General features: G+C 36.2%; 1 protein-coding gene across 1 annotated transcript; it reads left to right on the top strand.

Annotated features, from left to right (window-relative positions):
• The first annotated feature begins 3,345 nt into the window (after nucleotides 1–3,345).
• LOC117321063 (glycine-rich protein HC1-like) lies at nucleotides 3,346–6,476 on the top strand. Its single transcript, XM_033875546.1, has 3 exons — nucleotides 3,346–3,364; nucleotides 5,003–5,257; nucleotides 6,391–6,476. The coding sequence occupies exons 1-3, from the start codon at nucleotides 3,346–3,348 to the stop codon at nucleotides 6,474–6,476; spliced, it is 360 nt and encodes a 119-aa protein (XP_033731437.1).
• The last annotated feature ends 16,887 nt before the right edge of the window (nucleotides 6,477–23,363 follow it).

The following is a 23,363-nucleotide window of genomic DNA, read 5'->3' as shown; positions in this document are numbered from 1 at the left end:
GGGGGTCGGGATATGCCGATAGCTCGTCAAGACGGATAACCTGAGATTTCTCGCCACTCGAATTGCGGATAACAATACGTCCGTCATTTGTCCATGTACCAGAGATGAGATTTTGGGACTTAAGAAATCTCGCCTTAGCATAAACTTGACTCCTGGCTTTTGTGAGCGCCTCATTTATATATAACGAAGAAGTCGGAGTAGGTCGAGTTGGGGTAGGCTGGTCCGAGTTGGTAGTAGATTCATGTTTGTTTTTGAAGAGAATGAACCTGGCATCATAAACTGCTGCCCGTGTTCTATATGACAGAAATCTAACAATAATGTCCCTAGGATAATTCCTTACTTTGGGCCCAACTCGATGCGAACGACTAATGTCCTTTTGGGTGACCATGAGTCCCCCAAGTACTTGTTACACGCATTGATAATGAGTTGGTCAGTGTCCTCGTCTTGGGACTCCGGGATACCTCTGAATTTCAAACAATTCCTTCTAGAGTATTGTTCGAGATCGTCTATTTTATTTTCAAGAGATTCAATTTTATGATACATGGCAGGGATTCCCAAAGCACCCACTAGCGCGTCTTTAAACATGGCGTTGTCCATTAGTTGGGTCACTACTTGTTTGATTAATGCCGGGTCACGAAGTTCACTGATAGCTTGGACGCCTTTCCTAACTTTACCAGAAGTTCAGTAGACATATTGAATGGTTGCAAATTCGTAGAATGAGGTACAATGATATATAGTAGAGACAGGATGTTTGAGGTGGTCTGTTAGGAGCATACAATGTAAACAAAGGAATCCGCGGGAAGATTGACCATTGTCCACTTCACTTCAGAAATAACTCTGTACGTTGTGAATACACAAAGGATGAACGGGTTGCATACTATGGTAAAATAAAGTTACTTAACTGGCATCATTGGGTGATGTTAGCAACCCCACAAGGTCGTCAATCCATGAAGAAATAGCTTTTTATCCTCTGACGCTAATCAACGTCCATGTTAGTTGACCACCGGAAGTCACCTCAATGTTGATTTGATCAATAGATTTACAAATAATTCCAAGTTAAGTACACTGTTCCACAACTTCTAGTTTCTTTTTGTCAAAAAAACCGCCTTTCGTAATCGGCTTCCATTTCAGGAAAATATCAAGAGTTAAATACATTGTTAAAAATAGTATGTAAATCTTGAATCAAACTCCAAACATATAGATCTAGAGTCCAAATCATATGCTGCTGGTCGTTATCAGACGGGTCAGGTTTAGTTGTTGATTATAAGTGATTATAAAAATCTTCAAAAGTTGAAAAATCCTCAAAAGTTGATGAATGGGGTTTTGCTCTTGCATTTTTATTTTATCTATTTATGATTTATTTTTTGTAAAAATAATATTGGTTTTCCGTAGGTGCTCCAGCATATCGCCCTCAAACTTCCTATATTGCATTTGTTGAGAGGTGCATGTACATGTGCATCTATTCATCTTTAACTTTCTCTATGTGCGTTTTTATTTCAGATATATAAACTTTCTCTATGGCATATATAAGAACAATTATGATCAACTTCTGTTATAACATGTATAACATATATGTTGCTAAATAAAAAAAAACAACCTATGTTCTGTATTACTTTATTGCTCATTTTGTTGAATGCATGCATGTTGAAAGAAAAAAATGTAATTGGAGAAAAAATACAATTCTGTATGCTGTGTGGAACACAGGTAAATCTCAGGTGACTGTACAGGTAAAAAAGACAGCTTATATGAAGCAGTATATAATGAACAAAATCAAAACCAATCATTATAAACGTTGGAGGTATAGAGTATCTTAATTACACAAAATTTTATCTATATGGAATGTACATATATACTTTATTCTTAAACATAACATACTAAATACAATATAAATATGTGTAAATAGAGTGTGCCTATAAGCCGATAGTACGGGTTTCTATTTTTTATGAACAGATGTTCACAATAATCTAATGTACCTGGCAAGATATTATATCAATTTTACATGGACATTATAATCAGAATTAAAACTTAAATCAATACATTATTTATATCTGTGTACATCATCGTATAATATATATGCACATGAACAAGTGCTATGATGTGTGGAACCCATATCCATGATTGAGGACTGGAACTTTGTAACAGCATAAGCTGTCTCGTTTCCTATATGAAGTAATTGTATAATATCATCTATATTTCCAAAATAAAAGGAAATATCAGGTAGTTGTTTTTAACATTCAATTGTCATCTCTTCAGTTTCTGATAGAAGATGAATTTTGATAATCAAATTTACGGTATACGACGAGTAAACTTTTGCACTGAAATCACTAGAGGATTATCGAAGATATCTTCAACAGACTATTATGTATATTCCTGAGGTACGGATACCAGATTCCATGTCATGCAAATGTCTATTTCGTGATTTGAATCTGTCGGAAGATTATATTCTAATATTTAAATCACATGTTTATGTTTACACAAAGGCTTATATAAAAGACACATAAGATATTAACACATTTCAAAACAAATTTAGAGTTCGACACAGTAGAACAAAAATGAATTAAACTGCTGATTCGTTATTCTAGGACTAGAAATGATGAAAGTCGGCGACAAAAATCAATATTGATCTAAGAAATGCCAAAAGACCTACGTTTAGCAGATTTTTTTTTTAATTTTTGGATTTTCATAGTATTTCCATATTAAATTTCAAAGGGACATTAAAGCTGACAGTACTAGTGAAATGATTTCATTTAAGAATGATAAAAATCAGTTCTTTCTGAGATATTTTCTGTGGTAATATTATTTTCCGATCGTGGAATTTAAAGAAGCGAATACAATCAGTGTACCTCCTGCATAAAGCCTCGATACTCGTCGGAAAGGTTTTGGCATGCTTCGTGAAGAGAGAAGGAGCTTTTGTTGTCACCCGGCATCGGCGTTAGCGTTGCCTTCTAAATGTTCAGCTTTGAAAGTTAATATTTGGTTTCTGGGTTGCTTTTAAAGTTAGCTTTTACTTTCGCGAGTCGGCATGAATTACATTGTACTTAAATATACCATTTTAGACTCGGATGTTTTATGTCAAATATACTGTTATGGTTAGATGCCTTATGTCAAATATATTGTTAAGCTTTCCATGCCAGTGTTCATATGCATACCCAATGTAATATTTAGTAAAAATACTGATTTGGCACACAACAATCATCACATAATATTTACAACCTGATTTGTTTTCAGAATAAACAGGCATTATGCTATTGTGTGGCAAAGTGATAAGACAAGTTTTTGTACGATTGGCTGTACTCTTGTTAGTTTAAACCTTGACATTTGAAATCACTTACCTGCATGGGCGACATGCTTCCACTATACACTTGTATGTATAATCCGAATTCGTGTGTCAAAACAAAATGAAACATAACTTGAACTAAAAATACTAAAATCTTGCCGTCTATTCATATATCACACGTGCATACGTAAAGTCCGCGACCAGCAGAGAAAGATCTTTCAGTACTTGGGACATTAATAGGTAAATATGAGTTATTTCATGGAAATAAATACATTTGTGTAAGATGGGTTTTCCCCTTTTTTACTTTTAACATTTTAACTGTTCTGATACTATTGTGTGAATCTATATGTATGGTTAATTAATATGAGGCTGGCTCTAGATTATGAGATTAAGAGGCTATTATTTTCAGTCAGTGGTCATCTCCATGTTGCTGACCAGCTGAGGGTAATTATAGCTATCACGTGTTTTTGGACATGCATGCCTTATCCCTTAGGAAGTCATCACGCGTGATCAGTGCATGGGGGTCAGCATGACCCTTGCCGTGATAGCCCCAATTGACCAATCATATAGGGCGTGTATTCTACGGACCAATCCGAGATGCTCACTGCCCAGCGTGGATTCTGGCCACGCACCGCCATTTTACATTAGTCAAAGATTTCCGTGCGTCTCCACGTGTTTTTCAGCTATTCACATGGTGTGGACATTTGTGTTTGTAAAACCCACCCCTTTTTATCCCACCCTTTATGTTTATTCTAGAGCCAGACCTGCCATCATTTGTACCCCATCTTTGTTGCTACATCATTAATTTATATTCAGTAAATACACTCTGTTTTTTCCATAACATTAAACATTATTCATGTTGAATAATGATATATTGTGGACTCGCAAAAGTTCATCAGTCATTCAATAAATGACCTTTTAACAACAATATATTTTTTGTTGTCTTTGCGAGTCAACTTTTTGCAACAAACAAGCTTCAGTCTCTGAACATGATCCAGGCAAATACTACGTATTGTCGGGACGTGTTTTACGTTTAGGACATCCGGTAGTCCCATTAATTACAGTGCATAAAACTACATTTAATTGGCCAATTGATAAATATCAATAAAAAAGCGTATGTCCCTATAATCGAAAAAAGTGTTGTTATCTCAAAACCGCAAAACACATACTAATTGGTACCCCTCTAACCTTTCTTAGTCAAATCCAAATTAAAGATTTTTCGGAACTCCTCATTTCCAGTTTTACTAATATATCCCAAAATTGAATATCTCACTTCCGATTTCATGCGTCCCGACAATCTTGAAAATGAGATTATTCGTGATGTCCCGATTTTGTATCAGCTGAGTAATATTACACACATCCCGATAATAGAAAAAAAGATTATGAGCTGTGATGTCCCGATTATGTATCCATGTCTCGATAATTTAGAGATATTATTCATTTGTGATAAAAATCATATATCTGCTGATAGCAAGACCATGAAATTTGAAGTCGTTTCAGTCTTTTTAAATGATTTTTCCCGCGAAAATAACCAGGTACACGCTATGTTGCCTTAACATATAATGCTAGATAACATGAATCAAATATCAATGAAACTGTTATATGCATCTAACCGAGTATAATATCTAAGATTTTTAAAATAATAGTTTAGATCAAATGAAATATATACACATCAAACGTTTTCTGATTGCTTTTAGGTTATTACTTACCTATTTTTTTTAACAGTGCTTGGAACTGACGATGGGGGAAATACTGGTGGTGGTGGTGGTGGCGATGATAATACTGGTGGTGGCGATGATAATACTGGTGGTGGCGATGATAATACTGGTGGTGGCGATGATAATACTGGTGGTGGCGATGATAATACTGGTAATGGTGATGATAATACTGGTGGTGGCGATGATAATACTGGTGGTGGCGATGATAATACTGGTAATGGTGATGATAATACCGATAATGACGGCGGAAATCCTGATGATGGTGAGTTTAAACATGAGGCTCGAGATCTATTGAATTAGGGAGGTGATGCACTATTGTTAAGGACCAAACCTTCCCCTCTACCGCTTCTCTTCAAAATACCCCCACAGCTTTATTATACACTTTTATACTCATTATTCCGCATATATTAATAGATATATATATATCTTTACATTTGATTGCCTCGTCTCTATTCCTTTGCCATTTTGTATTTGTTGTGCAATAATTAAGATTCTACCACAATACGCTGTGTTATTCCACTCTCAAGCTATTGTATAAATGCGTTGGATAAATATATGTTATATATCACTAGTGGTATGACCTTCCGGTCTTTTGATTGGTCAATTCGAACTTTGACCCAAGCTGCAATTGTTATTGACGTCATCAATAATCGAAAGACGTCGCATCACCGGGTCCCGGACGTCACCGGTAAACTTTATTTGCATAGGCGAAATTATACTTGGCCACGTTTGCCTCTGATTCAAGCCGATATTATTGTGGTAGAAACAGGTCACACGACTCGTGATTGCTGGACATGGAATTATTTTGCTAAAGCTCGTGTCTTTTGTAACTTTTAAAAAATAACTTACTCGTGTGAAATAAATTCCTTATCCAACAATCACTCATTGTGTAACCTCTATTTTTGCCGATGTGGAAGTTTTTGTTGTTGTTTGTTAACAATTCTCTGGAACTTATGGAAATAATATTTCCCACTTAATTATCTGTAATCGCCAGACATCGTTTCTTACAACAACAAAAGTCGTTAAATTAAAATCAATCAACACGTTACACATTCATGTTTTACCCATTAATCAAATACTTGTCTCCTTTGTTTTGAGACTATACATATCAATACATATTCGGCTTATTCTTTAAATTTCGTCAGAACTGTTGCTGTAACTGCTAGAAATAAATTTATGAACATAATCAATCTGTCTATCAACTATATCGAAACAACATCAATATCACAACAATAAATGTCTTATCTTTCTTTACATGTATAATAACAAAATTATAGTCTGTGAGTGTTAACACAAGAGGGAAAGATAATGAAAATGGTTATACTAGGCAGAAAATAGAATAAATGGTAAAAGTGAAAAAACGAAATGACGACATTAGTTCCTCATATTTTGTAGATTCCGGAAACGGATCAGCAACGTTGGGATTGTTTGCACCACTTCTGGCTCTCGGGACGCTGTTTGTGATGCTGTTCAGTCGGTGATAGATATGTCTATTGACATTTTGACATCTGGAAATCATCGTTAGTGCTAACGAAACAAATGATAGATGTCTTTTTCATTTCGTGCATGTGTTGATTCACATTAATGTGAGGAGCTGCATCTACTCGTGTGTTTTATTTAGTAATTTATAGTTACGATTTATTAGTAAGGATATACTACTACATCTACGTGTATGTGTTGTATAAACGGAACAAACATTGCCCGTCAATGCATGCGTTGAATCACATTGAATGTGAGGAGCTGCACTCGTCTGTGATATCGCTGTTTTGAAGTTAATTATGAATTCTAAGTGATAAATACTCAGCCAATATGTACAATCTATTTATAATGATGATTAAAATTATTAATTTCAATTGCATGCTTTATTGTGAATTACAATACCCGACGTACTATATAATATTTTCTAAATTAGAATGATTTACAGAAAAATCTCCCTCAAATGATGATCAAGTTTGAAATGACATACAACTATTCCTGTTTTTACTAAGAAACAGTTAGATCGTTGACTCCCGGTAGCATTAAAACGAGGTAATTATAGGCTAAAGTCCCTGACAACAGTTCCTCGTGTCTTCCCTGCTACCGAGGGACAATGATATAACCAAAGTACCAACGTACAAATTATTTTTTACCTGGTTTTAACAAAGTTACGGATAGCTGACTCAAAATTTGTATTTCATCTTATTAGAATCAACGAAACAAACAGAAAAATGTCTCAAAATTAATTCACAGCAACATTGAAATAACTATGAAATTAAAGAATTCATTCGTTGATTTGGAAATGTGCTATTTGGTTGATCATAATGGAAGGACTATCTGAAATTAGCATTAAGATGTTACACAATTTATTTGATAATTCTGAAAACACATCATTTCACGACTGGGGTAAGTTTGGTAAACTTATTCATAAATCTCGAAACACATATTCCTTATGTAACGGGAGGTAACTCGAACGACAAAATAATTGTAGAAAATATGTGTTTGCTTAAATAAGAAAACTTTTTTCTAAACATTCATATTAACACTTGTGTATCCATTCAAATATACTTGTTGTCAGGATACTGCAATACTTTTGGTCTGATTTCAATACACAGATTTTATTATTAGATCTGGCAATGTCACCTTCTTACAGGCCAAAGACCCTTAATGAGACTCACTAATGAGTTTCTTCTGACACCAATACCAGAAGTTAGACACTAACGCTGTGAGGAAGGCTTTGGGTTCTGTCCCCTAGCCGAGACATACCAGAGTCTTTATAAATGGTAGTTGCTGCTCCTGTTTAGCGCTCAGCATATTGGGAGTGGGACGACTGGTTCGCCCGTTGTCAGTATAATGTGACCGGGTGGGGTGTGCTGCTTGGTGTCTTCGGCTGTATTCCTCAGTGAGGTAGCACTATATATCGGCAAAAGTTCCGGCCTATCACAAGGAGACTTAACACGAACATACCGCAGCCTCCCAAAACACACATACGCACTCACCACACGCATGCATGTCGCACGCACGGGAGGCCGTCCTTAAATGACCTTAGCTGTTAATAGTTAAACAAAATACAGTTGTTGACTGATTGAAGAAAACATCCTAAAATGACAGATAATCATATGGCAGATTCAGGGCTAAATTTTCACTAACTTGAAGAGTTGTGCCCCTTTGTTTTCTTTCCTTTACATTTTATTCCAGCAGTCTACTATTCTGATGATATCTGAAAGTGTTCGGAAAATGGAATTGGTTATTTTGTTGAGTCTTATTGACTTCACAGAAATCTGGAAGTTACAAATGATGCTAAACTTTACAAATTCATTTCTGTTCCGATGTTGGTAAGATTTTAATATTTCATTGTTATTGTTTTACTTTCCATTGTGATGGTACGATGGGAGACTTATACATACTAATCAGATATAACTCCTATATAACAAGGTTTACACTTGTTTGTATACTTATGATTAATTCCCTTTGTTTTGATAATATCTCAATAAGTTATAGTCCCTCACATGAATCTTAACATTTCTCTTTGTTAAATATTTTCAAAAACCTCTTCTCATATCTATAAGTTTCTAGTTTCTTTGGATAAAAATTGTCGTATTTAGGTGAATTATGAGAATTGGTTGTTTTGCAAAATTTGCTTTTTGTTTTGTTATTTAAGCATTGAACTGTTACCAAATGGTAGTATACAGTCGATATGAATACAATTTGGGTGACAGATAAATAGAATGTCGCCCGTTAGGGAGACTTGAAATATACATCAATATTTTGCATGTCTTTATAATATATATAGATAGATATGCTGTGCTACTTCCTTTTAACAATAATTTTAACGAATTTTTTAGTTTGCTTAAACTTTCTATACTAATGATATTGGACGTCTGGAATTGGCTGATTTGTCATATCAGATACTTAATTCAAAATTGCATTATCACATCAATAAGTATGTCCCTTTGCTTTCCTTTGTAAAGGTTACCGGACTCAAACATTTTTCTCCTTGTGGTTGTGCATCTAATTGTGATAGTTTGTGATAGAAGACATAACGCCTCTGTGGTGGAAGAGAGGGACCTGAAAGGGCAAACAGTCTAAGAGAACATCCCTGTATACACGTGAAACTGATGGGTCCATGTGATTCACTGGGCGATGACCAACTTTCCGCGAACTATAGCTGTCAATAGGGTAAACAGCATGGCTGCGTCCAGTCCATTCAACGCGGGTTTGAAGTGTTAACTATATTTGTAAGCGTTTTATAAATGTTATTGACAGTTAGTTTCGTTTTATGTTCATTATCCAACCGTATTTGTAAAGATTAACAGAACTACTATGTGTATACCAGTACTTGTAATGTCTACAGTATTACAATGTAGTGTAAATTAAGATTATTGTTTATATTAGATTCATTCTATTTTCATCGACAGCGATGTTTTCAGTACATCAACGAAGTGATCACGAAAAAGTCGTAATATCAGAACAAATAATTGACACAAAAAGTATGATGTCTGAAACAATGGATATATTCATATTGTGTTACTCTGTAATCATAATCATAAGACCTTAAGAAAGTGATTTTGCAGTAGAACATTTTTTTTATTTGAAATATTATTCATATATTTCTTTCCTTCAATATTGTGGAATACGGTGGCTGGGAACGGACATATACAAAATATTATTGCATGGGAACGAAATATAATTGCGTGACCTTGGTATGAGATATATTGTTGTCATAATACACCTATCACCATTGTCGTTGAAATCTGTCAGTACCTTCATTTCGACCGGACCATAGCCAATAGATAGAGGCCTTTTTGTTTTACAATTTTAATTCTATATGCCTACACAAAGGGTTAGTGAACATGGTTTGCAATGACTTTCTCGAATGAAACTTCATACCAAATTTTTAATGTTGTATGCAAGATTTCAACTTTCAGCAAATATAATGATGGCCATAGCTTTGTTTCATTTCAAAAGATATAGACTTCAAATTTTCTATATAATTAAATGAACTTACATCTAAACATTACTGTTTTTTTCTGAATTCACGTTAACCACATTCTTGGCATTTTCATGTGCCGTTACCTTTCGTTCTCATTCGTGTTTTCTATATCTGACTACAGCGTGAGATTACTCAAGAGGATTTTCATGAATTTTATAATATACCTGGATTTGGCTGAAGAAGATAACAGTCGATTTTGGGATTTATCCAGTTTTCTTTTCTGACTTTTGGCCTTTAAACTTGGAAAATCTAAGCAAATGTGAATATGGCTATAATTTTCTTATTTCAAAAGCAATTGAAATTTGGTATATACACGTAATTCATTTTTTTGTATTCCTATCAGTGTGTATTACTGAATAAGTATTTCATCGTAATGTATTGACTTCTTAATTTGAACATGTTGGCGGCAAATGAGCGGTTTCCGTGAGTGCGGGAATAGGTTTTGTGGGTGGATTATTATGTACCGTCCTCGGTACTCTTGCTAACATTTCTGCATCACTTACTGCATATTGTCAGATTTGTGTTTATATTCCTAAAATTCCGGTCACCGGCTACAGCCATTTAAGAACGGCCTCCCTACGAATGCTAGGTGATCATGCATTAAGGAGGTGTGTTTTTTTATGGTTTGATATGTTCATGAAAGCCGCCAGGGCAAAACAACCGTTACACTTCCAGAATTAGCGTGAAGCAGGAATTAATACCTACCATTTCTGAATGCTCGCTCTCAAATAAATGCAAAAAGTGGGGCGATATTAAAGGAGAAATAAGGAAGAAAAATGGGTGTTGTATTTGGAAAGATTTTAGTTTGGTTTGGTTTATTTTGTTTAACGTCCTATTAACAGCTAAGGTCATTTAAAGACGGCCTCCCGTGCGTGCGACATGTATGCGTGTGGTGAGTGCGTATGTGTGTTTTGGGAGGCTGCGGCATGTTTGTGTGAAGTCTCCTTGTGGTAGGCCGAGACTTTTGCCGATTTATAGTGCTACCTCTCTGGATCATACTGCCGAAGACACCCAGCAGCACACCCCAACCGGTCACATTATACTGACAACTGGTGAACCAGTCGTCCCACTCCTAATATGCTGAGCGCTAAGCATGAGTAGCAACTACCATTTTTAAAGACTCTGGTATGTCTCGGCCAGGGAACAGAACCCAAAGCCTTCCTCACAGGGGCGAACGCTCAACTAAAGGACAAAAGTGAGGCATTGTCAAGGGAGACATTAGGAAGAAGAAAGTTTGTAAGAAAGAAGAGAAAAGATAAGATCCCAAATTCAGTCGCCTATTACGATCATGCAATGGAGGCAGCAGGTACAATTCTTCCGCCCTACCTGCAGGGAAGGTTTGGAAAGAAGAGGAAAAATCAAATCCTAAACTTTGATGCTTCTTATTTGCATGTAATTGGAAGAACAGGTACAATTCTTACGACAAACCTGCTAGGCAAGTATATTGTCAGTATGACTTTAAGGGGATTCCAAATCCAATTTATATTATTTACTTTGTTATTTTACAAAGTACTTTTCGCACATCCTCTTTCCGTACATTGAAGCCGTTATTTCGTAGTTTCTCATACATCCATCATGTGAAGTTTACCTGACGCTTGTAATTGCATACGAATAAAGTCTGTTACTAAAAAAAATCCGAATATTTGTTTTCCTTCTCTAAAGACGACTTTGAGCAAGTATATACCTAAGGTGTATTTCTGATATCATAAATTCCCTGCCTTTTAATAACGACATTATTCCCCTTTGTTTCAAGTCCATTTCAAATAAGTATGTAATAACATTGCACAGCCATCCTGACAAACGTTCCCGACTGATATGATCTTCAAATACTATAAAGAAGTGACCGCGCAATAATATTTCGTCCCCACGCAAAAATATTTCGTTCGAACTAGATATTATTGCGTGACCTTGGTGCGAGATATATTGCTTATCAGCAGGTTATCAACAAGAGCATACTGCTGGTGTAGCCTTCACCATTCCCATCCGTATTTTTTCCTGAGGTGTATATGTTTGGAAGAGATTGTTATTTTCATAGAACTTTTCATAGTACTGATAAGGAAAGAAGTCATCCAAACTGCATGACCTCCCTATTGTAAATCACTGCGGCTTAACTGGTTCATAAGGTAGTTAGATACAATATAGACAATATATAACTCTCATTTTAAGATTGCCTACAAACAGAATACACAATTGAAAAATTTAAACTGTTGAATTGATAAACGGTAGCAAGAAAGGTCAACAATATATACTACTGACGTGCCTGTTCAGATTCTTAACAACAGGTCTAACATCCGGAAATCTACTCTGAGAGTGGTTCAAAGAGATTCTTTCAATTTTTGTGGTCGTTTCAAGGTGAATAATATCTGTTACTAAAACAAAACCTTAATAGTTTTTCCTTCTCCAAAGGCGACTTTGAGCAAGTATACGCCTAATGTGTCTTTCTGATATCATAAATCGCATGACTTTTAATAACGACACCATTTCCCTTTGTTTCAAATAAGTATCTAATAACACAATGCCAAGCCATCCTATCAAACGTTCTCGAATGTTATGATTTTCAAATACTATTACTAAGTGACCACGCAATAATATTTAGTTTCCACGCAAAAATATTTTATTCTCACGCAATAATATTTCGTTCCAACGCGATAATATTTCGTTCCCACGAAATAATATTTCGTTCGAACGCAATAATATTTCGTTCACACGCAATATTTCGTTCCCACGCAATAATATATTTACATGATGTCCGTTCCCAGCCACCGTATAAACAATTAACAGTGTATTTAAGGATGTGTTATCAATTTTGTTGCTACCATGGACTGATGAAGGGAAGTGATCCTCGTGCTAATGAAGTGAACTGCGAAGTGAACTATTAATAAATTATGTTAAGACAAAATGCTTGAATATAAACCCTAACCCCAATCCTATTTTTACGCTCAACCGATCAAGCTAAAGAGATATCTCTAGCCGAGGGGTTTATTGCGACTTGTATTTACCAGGGCTGCACACAGTTCCCATAACATAGACTCTTTATCTTGATCAGGACATAAATTAATCAGAAGGGGGTATTGTCACTTTGGTGCTGTACCAAATATCCCTCTATGGAAGAGTTTACTATATTCCACCAACTGAGACCTTTTGAAAGCATGTGGAGGCTCAAATCTATATTTTACACCTTAGTTTTAGATCATGGACAGTCCAAATAATGATTTATTCAAATAAGACATTCAAGGTAAAGGCTGATATATATTAGCCACTTGCAAATAGGATAATTTAAAAAAGTTATGATTAATCTTATTTATAAGAATGTAGCTACGAGGGCTGATTGATATGTTGTGCGCCTCATATTGAAGGATTTGAATTTTGCTGGACATATTGTATTATTATGGGCCTCAATGCCACTTTTATAGAACTCCTTTTCTTGGCTGATCCGAAAGTCATCCACTGCATGTATGACATCATTATCGGACTGAAAGATGGTGCCTGAAATAGCTGTTTTCAGTTTTGTAAATAGATGAAAGTCTGATTGAGCGAGATCAGGTGAATAAGGCGGATGATCAATGAGTTTAAAGCCACTATCGTGAATGGCAGCCATGGCAATGACAAACTTGTGAACAGGAGCATAGTCCTGATGGAATGACACATCTTTAATGAGCCTTTTGCTGCGCTTAAGTTTAATAATTTCCCGTAACTGCCTCAGAAGTGAGCATAGTATGTGCCATTGATTGTTTGTCGCTTTTGGAGATAATCTATCAGCAGAATACTATCTGCATCCCAGAAAACCGAGGCCATAACCTTCCCAGCTGATGGAAAGTCTTTGCCTTTTTTAGCGGGGTGATCTAGGGTGCTGTCTTTGTTTCGATTGTTGTTTGGCCTCTGTGGTAAATTGATGGACCCCTGTTTCATCCATAGTGACAAATCTCTGAAGAAAGTTGGCAGGATCGTCCTAGAAAAGGTTAAGATAAGCACGCGATAATGTGCGCCTGATGTACTTCTGATCAACTGACAGAAGTCTTGGTATCCGAAGGCTTTCTCATTGCAAGATCCTCGGTCAGAATGGAATATACTCTTTCCTGTGAAATGCAAACTCTACTGGATATATATCTTTCTGTGACTCGTCTGTCAGTCATAACAATGTTATGAACTTTATTAACCATTTATGGGGTTGCAACATTGACATGCCTTCCAGGACGGGGGGTCATCCACAAGGCTCTGTTGGCTGTGCTTCAATTCTGCCAACCACCTTTTCACTGTAGTATATGAAGGGTCATCTTTCCCTAGTGTTGCTACCATATCGTTATGGATATCCTTAGGTGTTAAACCTTTTTATATACAAATATTGGATCACTGCTCTTTCACCGATTTTGTCCATTTTGCAACAGCCGTTTGTCTTGTTTACTTTAGAGTGCTACCTCGTCGATATCAACTAACGAAATAAGACCAGTCCTTTGGTACATGGTCCTATATAGTCAAAGAATAGTATGACTTAAAAAGAACATCTTTGAATACCTCCTTCAATATGAGGCTCTCAACATATCAATCGTCCCTCGTGTATGTATACATCAACAGCAGGCAGTGACCCCATGGATCTAACTACTCCATGGAATAGCCAAAGCACCCACCTCAAATCTTCATCAACCTACTCTCACAAAGCAAAACAAAAAGTTTGATATCTCTTGTTAGTGCATGTGCCCACCATCTTAATCTCATATCAGCCACTTATGCAGGAACCTGCTAATCTGGCATCTAATGAGCGGGTAGTGTGAAAAGCTTTGAAGTATGTATATCAGCAGATTCTTGAAATAATGATAACTTTATCCTGCATTAAATCTCCATTATAAAAACAGGTACATGTGCAATATTTGGTCATACAATTTGTCATAACACTGACATATAATTATCTGACTCGTACATATACATGCCCGTGGTAAGTATTGGATGTTTGTATCATTTTTGACATTTTGTCACAAAAAAACAGATAACAATATTTGTTTATTTTAACGAAATAGGAAAGTTTGTACCATAAACTAAATACGAAAATACTAAATCAGTAAGTATATCGAAAATAGCATTTATTTTTAAAGTATTTTATGAAAAAAAACCCATTATTTTTTGTAAACAAATAACATTTTGAATGTCTTCCATATTTAGTACATTCAAAATGTATAGCGAGCAGAGAGCAATATCACTTACCCTAATCCTGCCTAAAGATCAAAAGGCATTCAAGTAATACAGTCATGTGTAGGCCACGTCCTTTAATGACTATCGTATTTTAATTATAATTAGGACGTTAATACGAAATATTACATGACTGAAAGTGACAAAACAAATCTTGCAACAATATATCCCATACACCCCAATCTCATTGTTATTTTGACATTACTTTTTACATTTTCTTCAAGTAAATAGCTTATATGTCCATGGTTTGAAATTGTTTATTTAAGCGCTTCTATCCTGTGTATAAAATCGCATCTGATGGAGACTTTAAACAACTTATACAGCACTGTTCTGATAATGAGAAATGTTACATAGATGCGGGTTGTAAAACTGTCTTTGATAGAGACCAAAGCATTTGCTAGAAACAGAAGACTTTCCTGGCACAATTGGTTGCTTGATATTAAAAAGCAGATAGCAATAACGTTACTGATGATCAAGAGATTGGAATGTGTGGGAAGCTTTATCAGAAATAAAAGCCATTACTTGAAGATCAAAGCGTTTATATTGATGATGATACGTGGCGGAACATCCCATTGTTATCTCCATAGATGATCCACTTTATGGCTAGTCTTCCCGCGCCAAATGCTCACTTTGTATGAGTAGTTTCAATCAATACTCGAAATTCTTTCACATTGTTCGTTCTCTATTGTCACTGGTATTTACACTCCAATCCACGAGGACACACTAGTTTTTCTGGGTAAAAATGAGGACGGAAATATCGTAGAAACAGCGTTTAACTCTTTTTATGTCAGATCCACACGAGGTGTAAGAGCAGTGTAAAGTGCATGATAGCTGCAACACTATTAATCGCACAAAGGATTATTTTTACCAGTGTCTTACTGGACAGAGAGCCATGGCGTAGCCAATATCGTATACTATACGGGAGACTGTATGCATTTATACCCCAAAAGTCAACAGGTTTTAGACAAACCCCAAGAAATGTAGATTTCGCTACCTATCGTCATGAACCAGGTATTAGGTTTGGTCCTCTTGGACAATTAGAACTACGATGTAGACCAACACTGTCAAGGCCAATGAGCTTTTGGGACGAGGAAGCCATATTAGAGTCCATATTAAGTGATTAAACATGTAAACCAACATAAATCTATCATGTGTCGTTCTTGTCAGAAAATTAATTCAGCAATTGTAAGGACATTTAATAGTTGTGGTTACCAGGGAACAGGACGGTCATTTTGAAAGCGGGAATTTCACTTTAGTGGGTTATTAGTGTAGGTGGCATTCCCTGTGTACTAGTGAAACCAAGTATAGTGATTTTATTTCAGCTCACTTTACAATATTTCATTGTAAAACATATTTACAGAAAAACATAGTAATATTGTCAATCAATTTTAATTACTTTGCTCAAAATACTACTTATACTGCTTTAAGACGATTTAGCACATAATTACGAATGGACTGCATTAATAAGTTGTATTGTTTGCCTTCAGACGTAAGACTACATTGGCTACCAATAGCACATACAATCGTTATTAGCTTTTTAAGCAATTTTGAAACCTTACATTTCAAGTCAACAATCTAGGAAATTTACTATGAACCATTTACTCTACCAGAACTCGATTCGCTTGGAATATCAAAGAACTCTACTATATGCTGAGATGATATTCCAGATGATGATGTACTGGAATCGCATATAAAAAACTCGTTTTTTAAATTATGATTTCAAACGACACAGACAAATTGTCCGAATTCTATGCTCTAATACAATAAACGGTGTGCACATCACAGCATCGCTTCTGATATAAAAATGTTACAAAATAACATGACATTAAACTACAACGTACCTAATTACGTCGACCAGTTGCTCTAAATAAAGAGCCTTTCCACAGGCTTTGGACTAACCATAACGTCCTTACAATTCAAGCCCCAAGGAAATAGTTATAAAAAAAACAAACAAACAAACAAACATTGACGCTCGAGTTCGTTCAAACATTTCGATGAGATGTTTACAACTTCTAGGGAGAGGCCATTCACAACAATCATCGGTATATAATTGTCCCAAACAATAATTAATTGCGTAATTAGTAGAGTCAAGTGTCGACGCCACCTGGAGCTGCTGTTGTTCTAAATTTGGCTAATATAAACAAGGGTAATTAGCCAACTGCAGAGAGGAAACACCGCGATCTGTTGCAGATCTATTGACATACACACGATAGAACGACTACAAAAACTACATCGGAGTTGAAACAAACAACAAAATTGGACAGATGAAAATGACTTCAAATGCTCTATATCCAAAACTGTGCATGTATTTCTGCCAAACCGAAAAGCACATAACCACCATAATCTTACAATTGATTGCACAAAAATCCCCGTTATCAAACAGACAATACCTCTTTTCCTCATTTTGTTACGTGATAATAACATAAATATGAAAGCAAGCAGCTAAGTTCAAAACAATTTAATAATGTATACATAAATACGTTAGAGATAGTTCACAATTACAGTTAAATGGTCTACAAGATGGTGTATCAAATCAACACTGTTAATTACTTATCTTATAACAACTGTCCTTGAGTAATCCTTTCCTATCCGTTTGTCAATAGACACTTGCAAACAAATCATTATATCTTCCAGAATGTACCAGATAGAACTATTACATACGAGGTCGTAAGAGTAATTTCCCTTGAGTAAACGATATACATACACATTGTATTTCTGTACGGGTTGTCTCCCTTAATCATTTATGAATATACAACAATTTTCGATTCGAAAACTGTCTTCCATTCCACACATAAAGTATCAGAAGGAAATGTGTTCCAGGGCATTGAACATTATACGAGTCCTTTCTCATACTGCACTTGAAATGCGTTTGTGCATTTACAGATTACTTATTCGAACAGAACCTTATTACGGTTCTATGATATACGGGTTAGCGCACAGTTCTTTTGCAGATGCTAGACCCGATACATAACCAGGGGATTCGTCTAGTCATTGGAGCTTTTCGAAACAATAAACCTGTGAAAAAGCCTGTACGTTGAAGCAAAAGAACCCTCATGCCAGAAGGGGAAAAACAACTTATATATAGTTTGCAGCTCAACTAAAACAAAACCCTAAAAATTTTGCTTTTTAACAAGTATTTAACCAAAATGTATTTACCCAAAACAACTGCCAATATTTAGTAATCGAATTTCAAGTTTCCCTCAAGAGCGCAATATAACATTAACCGGCAATTTAACATATCTTATTATGCGCCATTGAACATGCAAACACATTCTTTAACTGTATGTTACATGATCGAGGTAAATGCATCGTAATGCCCGAAGAACACAAATTCTCCTTACGGAAATGCATTTCATATAAAACTTTACACAGACTGTGCCAAAGATGGCGAGAACATAGCTGCAGCTTTCACCGCTAATTTTTGCGCTGTAGTTCGACTACCATACCATCCTTTCTGTCGAAACATGTGCCCTCGGGTTGGCACTCGATCATATCGATGTACACGATATTAAAAAGGCAGTCATTTATTCGGATCATGTCTGTACTTCAAAGTTTACAGTTACGAGATGATGAAAAACGCGCTCGTACACAACCTTGGTTCTCGAATATCTCGCTGCTTAACAAATGCACAATAACATTACTTTGTATTCCGAGCCATGTCGGAATTATAGGCAACGGTTTGTTGACAGGGCAGGGCCACTTTCTGCAAATCACCAACAAACAAATACCAAACCACCATATACAGATTTCGAAACTGACATCTATTCAGCCATTCGAAAGCAACCCTGGCTTTTCGAGACAAGCAACATACTTTTAAAAGTACAACCGAAACTTAAGACATCCATTCCCCGTCGGAAAGCTCGTAGAGAGGAAGATGTCCTCTCTCGGCTCCGTACTGGGGCAGCACATCCTACTCATTCGTTCACGACACAATCGATTGGTCTTTTTAACCTATTCTTGTTGCCGATTCAGATATCCAAACATATTCTTTTTTATCGCGAACGCCTGTGGAGACTACGTGTTTAAACCCAACGTGTCTTCTGACGACGCGGACAAGAGTTTTGCTTAAGTTTTAGAGCGCGGAATAAGAGTAATAAGATTTCTCTGGTAGTATGTGCGTATAATCGTCTGAAATGTGGGTAAATCTAAGTTCTTTCTTCCCTCTAAGTATATCCTAACTCTCGGTTTATGGTGTATATGATACGGAAAATACCGGCAACAATTCCGGAGTGTGTGTATCCGCTATCCTTGACAACTGATAGTAGTCAAAGAAAGTTCATGTATCCCATACGTGAGGATTGTCCGCCGATCTGGCCACTTTATTTTAATTCATTTCGCGAATGTTGACAAACAGTTTAGGTTTTGACCGGTTCTGTTTTCGCGCGTTCCGGTTGCTGCTTAACCTGAAATTGTTCCTGATCTTTTAGTAATCGTGGTTAAGTAGCCGTGCCGCCATCGTCATTTTGTCAACTTGTTCCTCCGTATTAGGGATAACTTCAATGACAACACCGACGTAGCAGTTTCTAGAAGCGCCAAGCCAGTGACCAATCCAAACAGTCTTATATAGACAGCTACTGGTGCCAGGCAGAATACTGTGTTTCTAAGTCGCATCCATCTTTTCTTTTCACATATCCCAGACAAACCCCCAATATGTAACGGTGAGAATAATGGTGATAAGAAATGGTGGGAATGGCGGGGCGATGCACCACAGTCAGCCAGTCAGCCTACAAAATAAGGAGAATATTTCAATGGTCCCGCAACAAAAACATCATCGCATATAATACGGCATACACATATAAGTCTTACAATGCCGTTGAGATATACCCGTATGTGTCTTGCAAGGTTACAGTTATATAACCATATATGTGACTAAAAGGGACTAGAGTAACAAATACGACTATGGAGGTGACACCACTCCATCATCCGATGATTTTTCAAAGTTCATCAAAATCTGCCCAGAATGAGAGTACATTCTCATCACTGACAATTAAATCAGAATAAAATGTTTAAAAGTTGATGTGCTATTTGAGTGATCAAATTTACAATGGTTAAGTATCATTGTTTAACATCCTATCAACAGCTAAAGTAATTTAATGACGGCCTCCCATGCGTGCGACATGCATGCAAGTAGTGAGTGAATATGTGTGTTTTTGGAGGCTGCGTATGTTCATGTTTAGTCACCTTGTGATTGTCCGGAACTAAGGATTTCTTGTTATTTCTCATCATCAGAAATTTGCATTAAAACTAAATTAAGTAGGCCAATCTGAATAAACATCACTTCAATACTTGGTGAAGTTTGGTAAAATTATCTATAAATCTCGATACACATCAATACACACTTCCTAAGTAACGGGAGGTAACTCTAACGACCCTAGTTGAAACTCCGGTATCTCGCGTACAGGTTCTCGTTACGTTGGTCTAACACTCCCAGTAGGACTGTAGACAATAGCGTTTCTTTCTACGAATGATATGTGGTAAAATTAAACGCATTGAAAGCTAAATGGTGTTGTTTTACAGCGAATAAAATACGAATGCAACATAGAGAGTATGCAGTTGCCTGATCACACATGTCAAATTCAAATATTTGATAAAAAATAGCTCAAAAATAAGCACACAGACATATGTTTTCTTTTCATTTTTTTTATATCTCTGTACTCTCCCCTTTAAAATGAGGTGTAACATTTAAAAAGTTAGTCATCACAAAATATTCACTTTTCACCAGAGCAGATTCTTGAGTGCTTTGCTGATTGTGAAACTTGCCTTGAATAAATAAAAACTTTTATACGGAATTAAGTTTTCGAATTTCATTTTCGTTTACATTTCCGTAATTTCATTTTGTTTGTATTGATGATAATAAATGTTAATTATTTAGCATTGAATAGCTGCCTTAATAAACATCTGCCTCGAAACGTCGATGTGAATATTTCCTTCTTTGATTAGACAGGACAAGCTATTTAATGAAGGCCTATTTTGGGTACAACAACAGTGGTAATACCACTACACTTGTCCAGTAACTGCATGATCTCGATGTTGCATTCGTATTTTATTCGCAGTTTTAGAGCGCGGAATAAGAGTAATAAGATTTCTCTGGTAGTATGTGCGTATAATCGTCTGAAATGTGGGTAAATCTAAGTTCTTTCTTCCTTCTAAGTATATCCTAACTCTCGCTTTATGGTGTATATGATACGGAAATCACCGGCAACAATTCCGGAGTCTGTGTATCCGCTATCCTTGCCAACTGATAGTAGTCAAAGAAAGTTCATATATCCCATACGTGAGGATTGTCCACCGATCTGGCCGCTTTATTTTAATTCATTTCGCGAATGCTGACAAACAGTTTAGGTTTTGGACGGTTCTGTTTTTGCGCGTTCCGGTCCCTGCTTAACCTGAAATTGTTCCTGATCTTTTAGTAATCGTGGTTAAGTAGCCGTGCCGCCATCGTCATTTTGTCAACTTGTTCCTCCGTATTAGGGATAACTTCGCTGACAACACCGACTTAGCAGTTTCTAGAAGCGCCAAGCCGGTGAACAATCCAAACAGTCTTATCTCTTCGGCTTGTTACAGACAGCTACTGGTGCCAGGCAGAATACTGTGTTTCTAAGTCGCATCCATCTTTTCTTTTCACAGATCTCATCGCATATAATACGACATACACGTATGTGTCTTACAATGCCGTTGAGATATACCCGTACGTGTCTTGCAAGGTTACAGTTACATAACCATATATGTGACTAAAATTAACTAGAGTAACAAATACGACTATGGAGTTGACACCACTCCATCATCCGATGATTTTTCAAAGTTCATCAAAATCTGCCCAGAATGAGAGTACATTCTCATCACTGACAATCAAATCAGAATTAAATGTTTAACAGTTGATGTGCTATTTGATTGGTCAAATTTACAATGGTTAAGTATCATTGTTTAACATCCTATCAACAGCTAAAGTAATTTAATGACGGCCTCCCATGCGTGCGACATGCATGCAAGTAGTGAGTGAATATGTGTGTTTTTGGAGGCTGCGTATGTTCGTGTTTAGTGTCCTTGTGATTGTCCGGAACGAAGGATTTCTTGTTATTTCTCATCATCAGAAATTTGCATTAAAACTAAATTAAGTAGGCCAATCTGAATAAACATCACTGCAATACTTTGTGAAGTTTGGTAAAATTATCTATAAATCTCGATACACATCAATACACACTTCCTAAGTAACGGGAGGTAACTCTAACGACCCTAGTTGAAACTCGGTATCTCGCGTACAGGTTCTCGTTACGTTGGTCTAACACTCCCAGTAAGACTGTAGACAATAGCGTTACTTTCTACGAATGATATGTGGTAAAATTAAACGCATTGAAAGCTAAATGGTGTTGTTTTACAGCGAATAAAATACGAATGCAACATAGAGAGCATGCAGTTGCCTGATCACACATGTCAAATTCAAATATTTGATAAAATATAACTCAAAAATAAGCACACAGACATATGTTTTTTTTTTTTTTTTTTTTTATATCTGTGTACTCTCCCCTTTAAAATGAGGTGTAACATTTAAAAAGTTAGTCATCACAAAATATTCACTTTTCACCAGAGCAGATTCTTGAGTGCTTTGCTGATTGTGAAACTTGCCTTGAATGAATAAACACTTTTATACGGAATTAAGTTTTCGAATTTCATTTTCGTTTACATTTCCGTAATTTCGTTTTGTTTGTATTGATGATAATAAATGTAAATTATTTAGCATTGAATAGCTGCCTTAATAAACATCTGCCTCGAAACGTCGATGTGAATATTTCCTTCTTTGATTAGACAGGACAAGCTATTTAATGAAGGCCTATCTTGGGTACAACAACAGTGGTAATACCACTACACTTGTCCAGTAACTGCATGATCTCGATGTTGCATTCGTATTTTATTCGCAGTTTTAGAGCGCGGAATAAGAGTAATAAGATTTCTCTGGTAGTATATGCGTATAATCGTCTGAAATGTGGGTAAATCTAAGTTCTTTCTTCCCTCTAAGTATATCCTAACTCTCGCTTTATGGTGTATATGATACGGAAAACACCGGCAACAATTACGGAGTGTGTGTATCCGCTATCCTTGCCAACTGATAGTAGTCCAAGAAAGTTCATGTATCCCATACGTGAGGATTGTCCACCGATCTGGCCACTTTATTTTAATTCATTTCGCGAATGTTGACAAACAGTTTAGGTTTTGACCGGTT

The sequence above is a fragment of the Pecten maximus genome, unplaced genomic scaffold (assembly GCF_902652985.1).
Source record: "Pecten maximus unplaced genomic scaffold, xPecMax1.1, whole genome shotgun sequence".
In the NCBI taxonomy this organism is placed as follows: Eukaryota; Metazoa; Mollusca; class Bivalvia; order Pectinida; family Pectinidae; genus Pecten; species Pecten maximus.
This window is presented reverse-complemented; position numbering and strand designations above follow the sequence as displayed.

What these genes read in the sequence shown, in the direction of transcription:
- LOC117321063 (XM_033875546.1), top strand. An exon ending in CGGCGGAAATCCTGATGATG is followed by an intron (nt 5,258 to 6,390) that starts GTGAGTTTAAAC and finishes CATATTTTGTAG; the next exon opens with ATTCCGGAAACGGATCAGCA.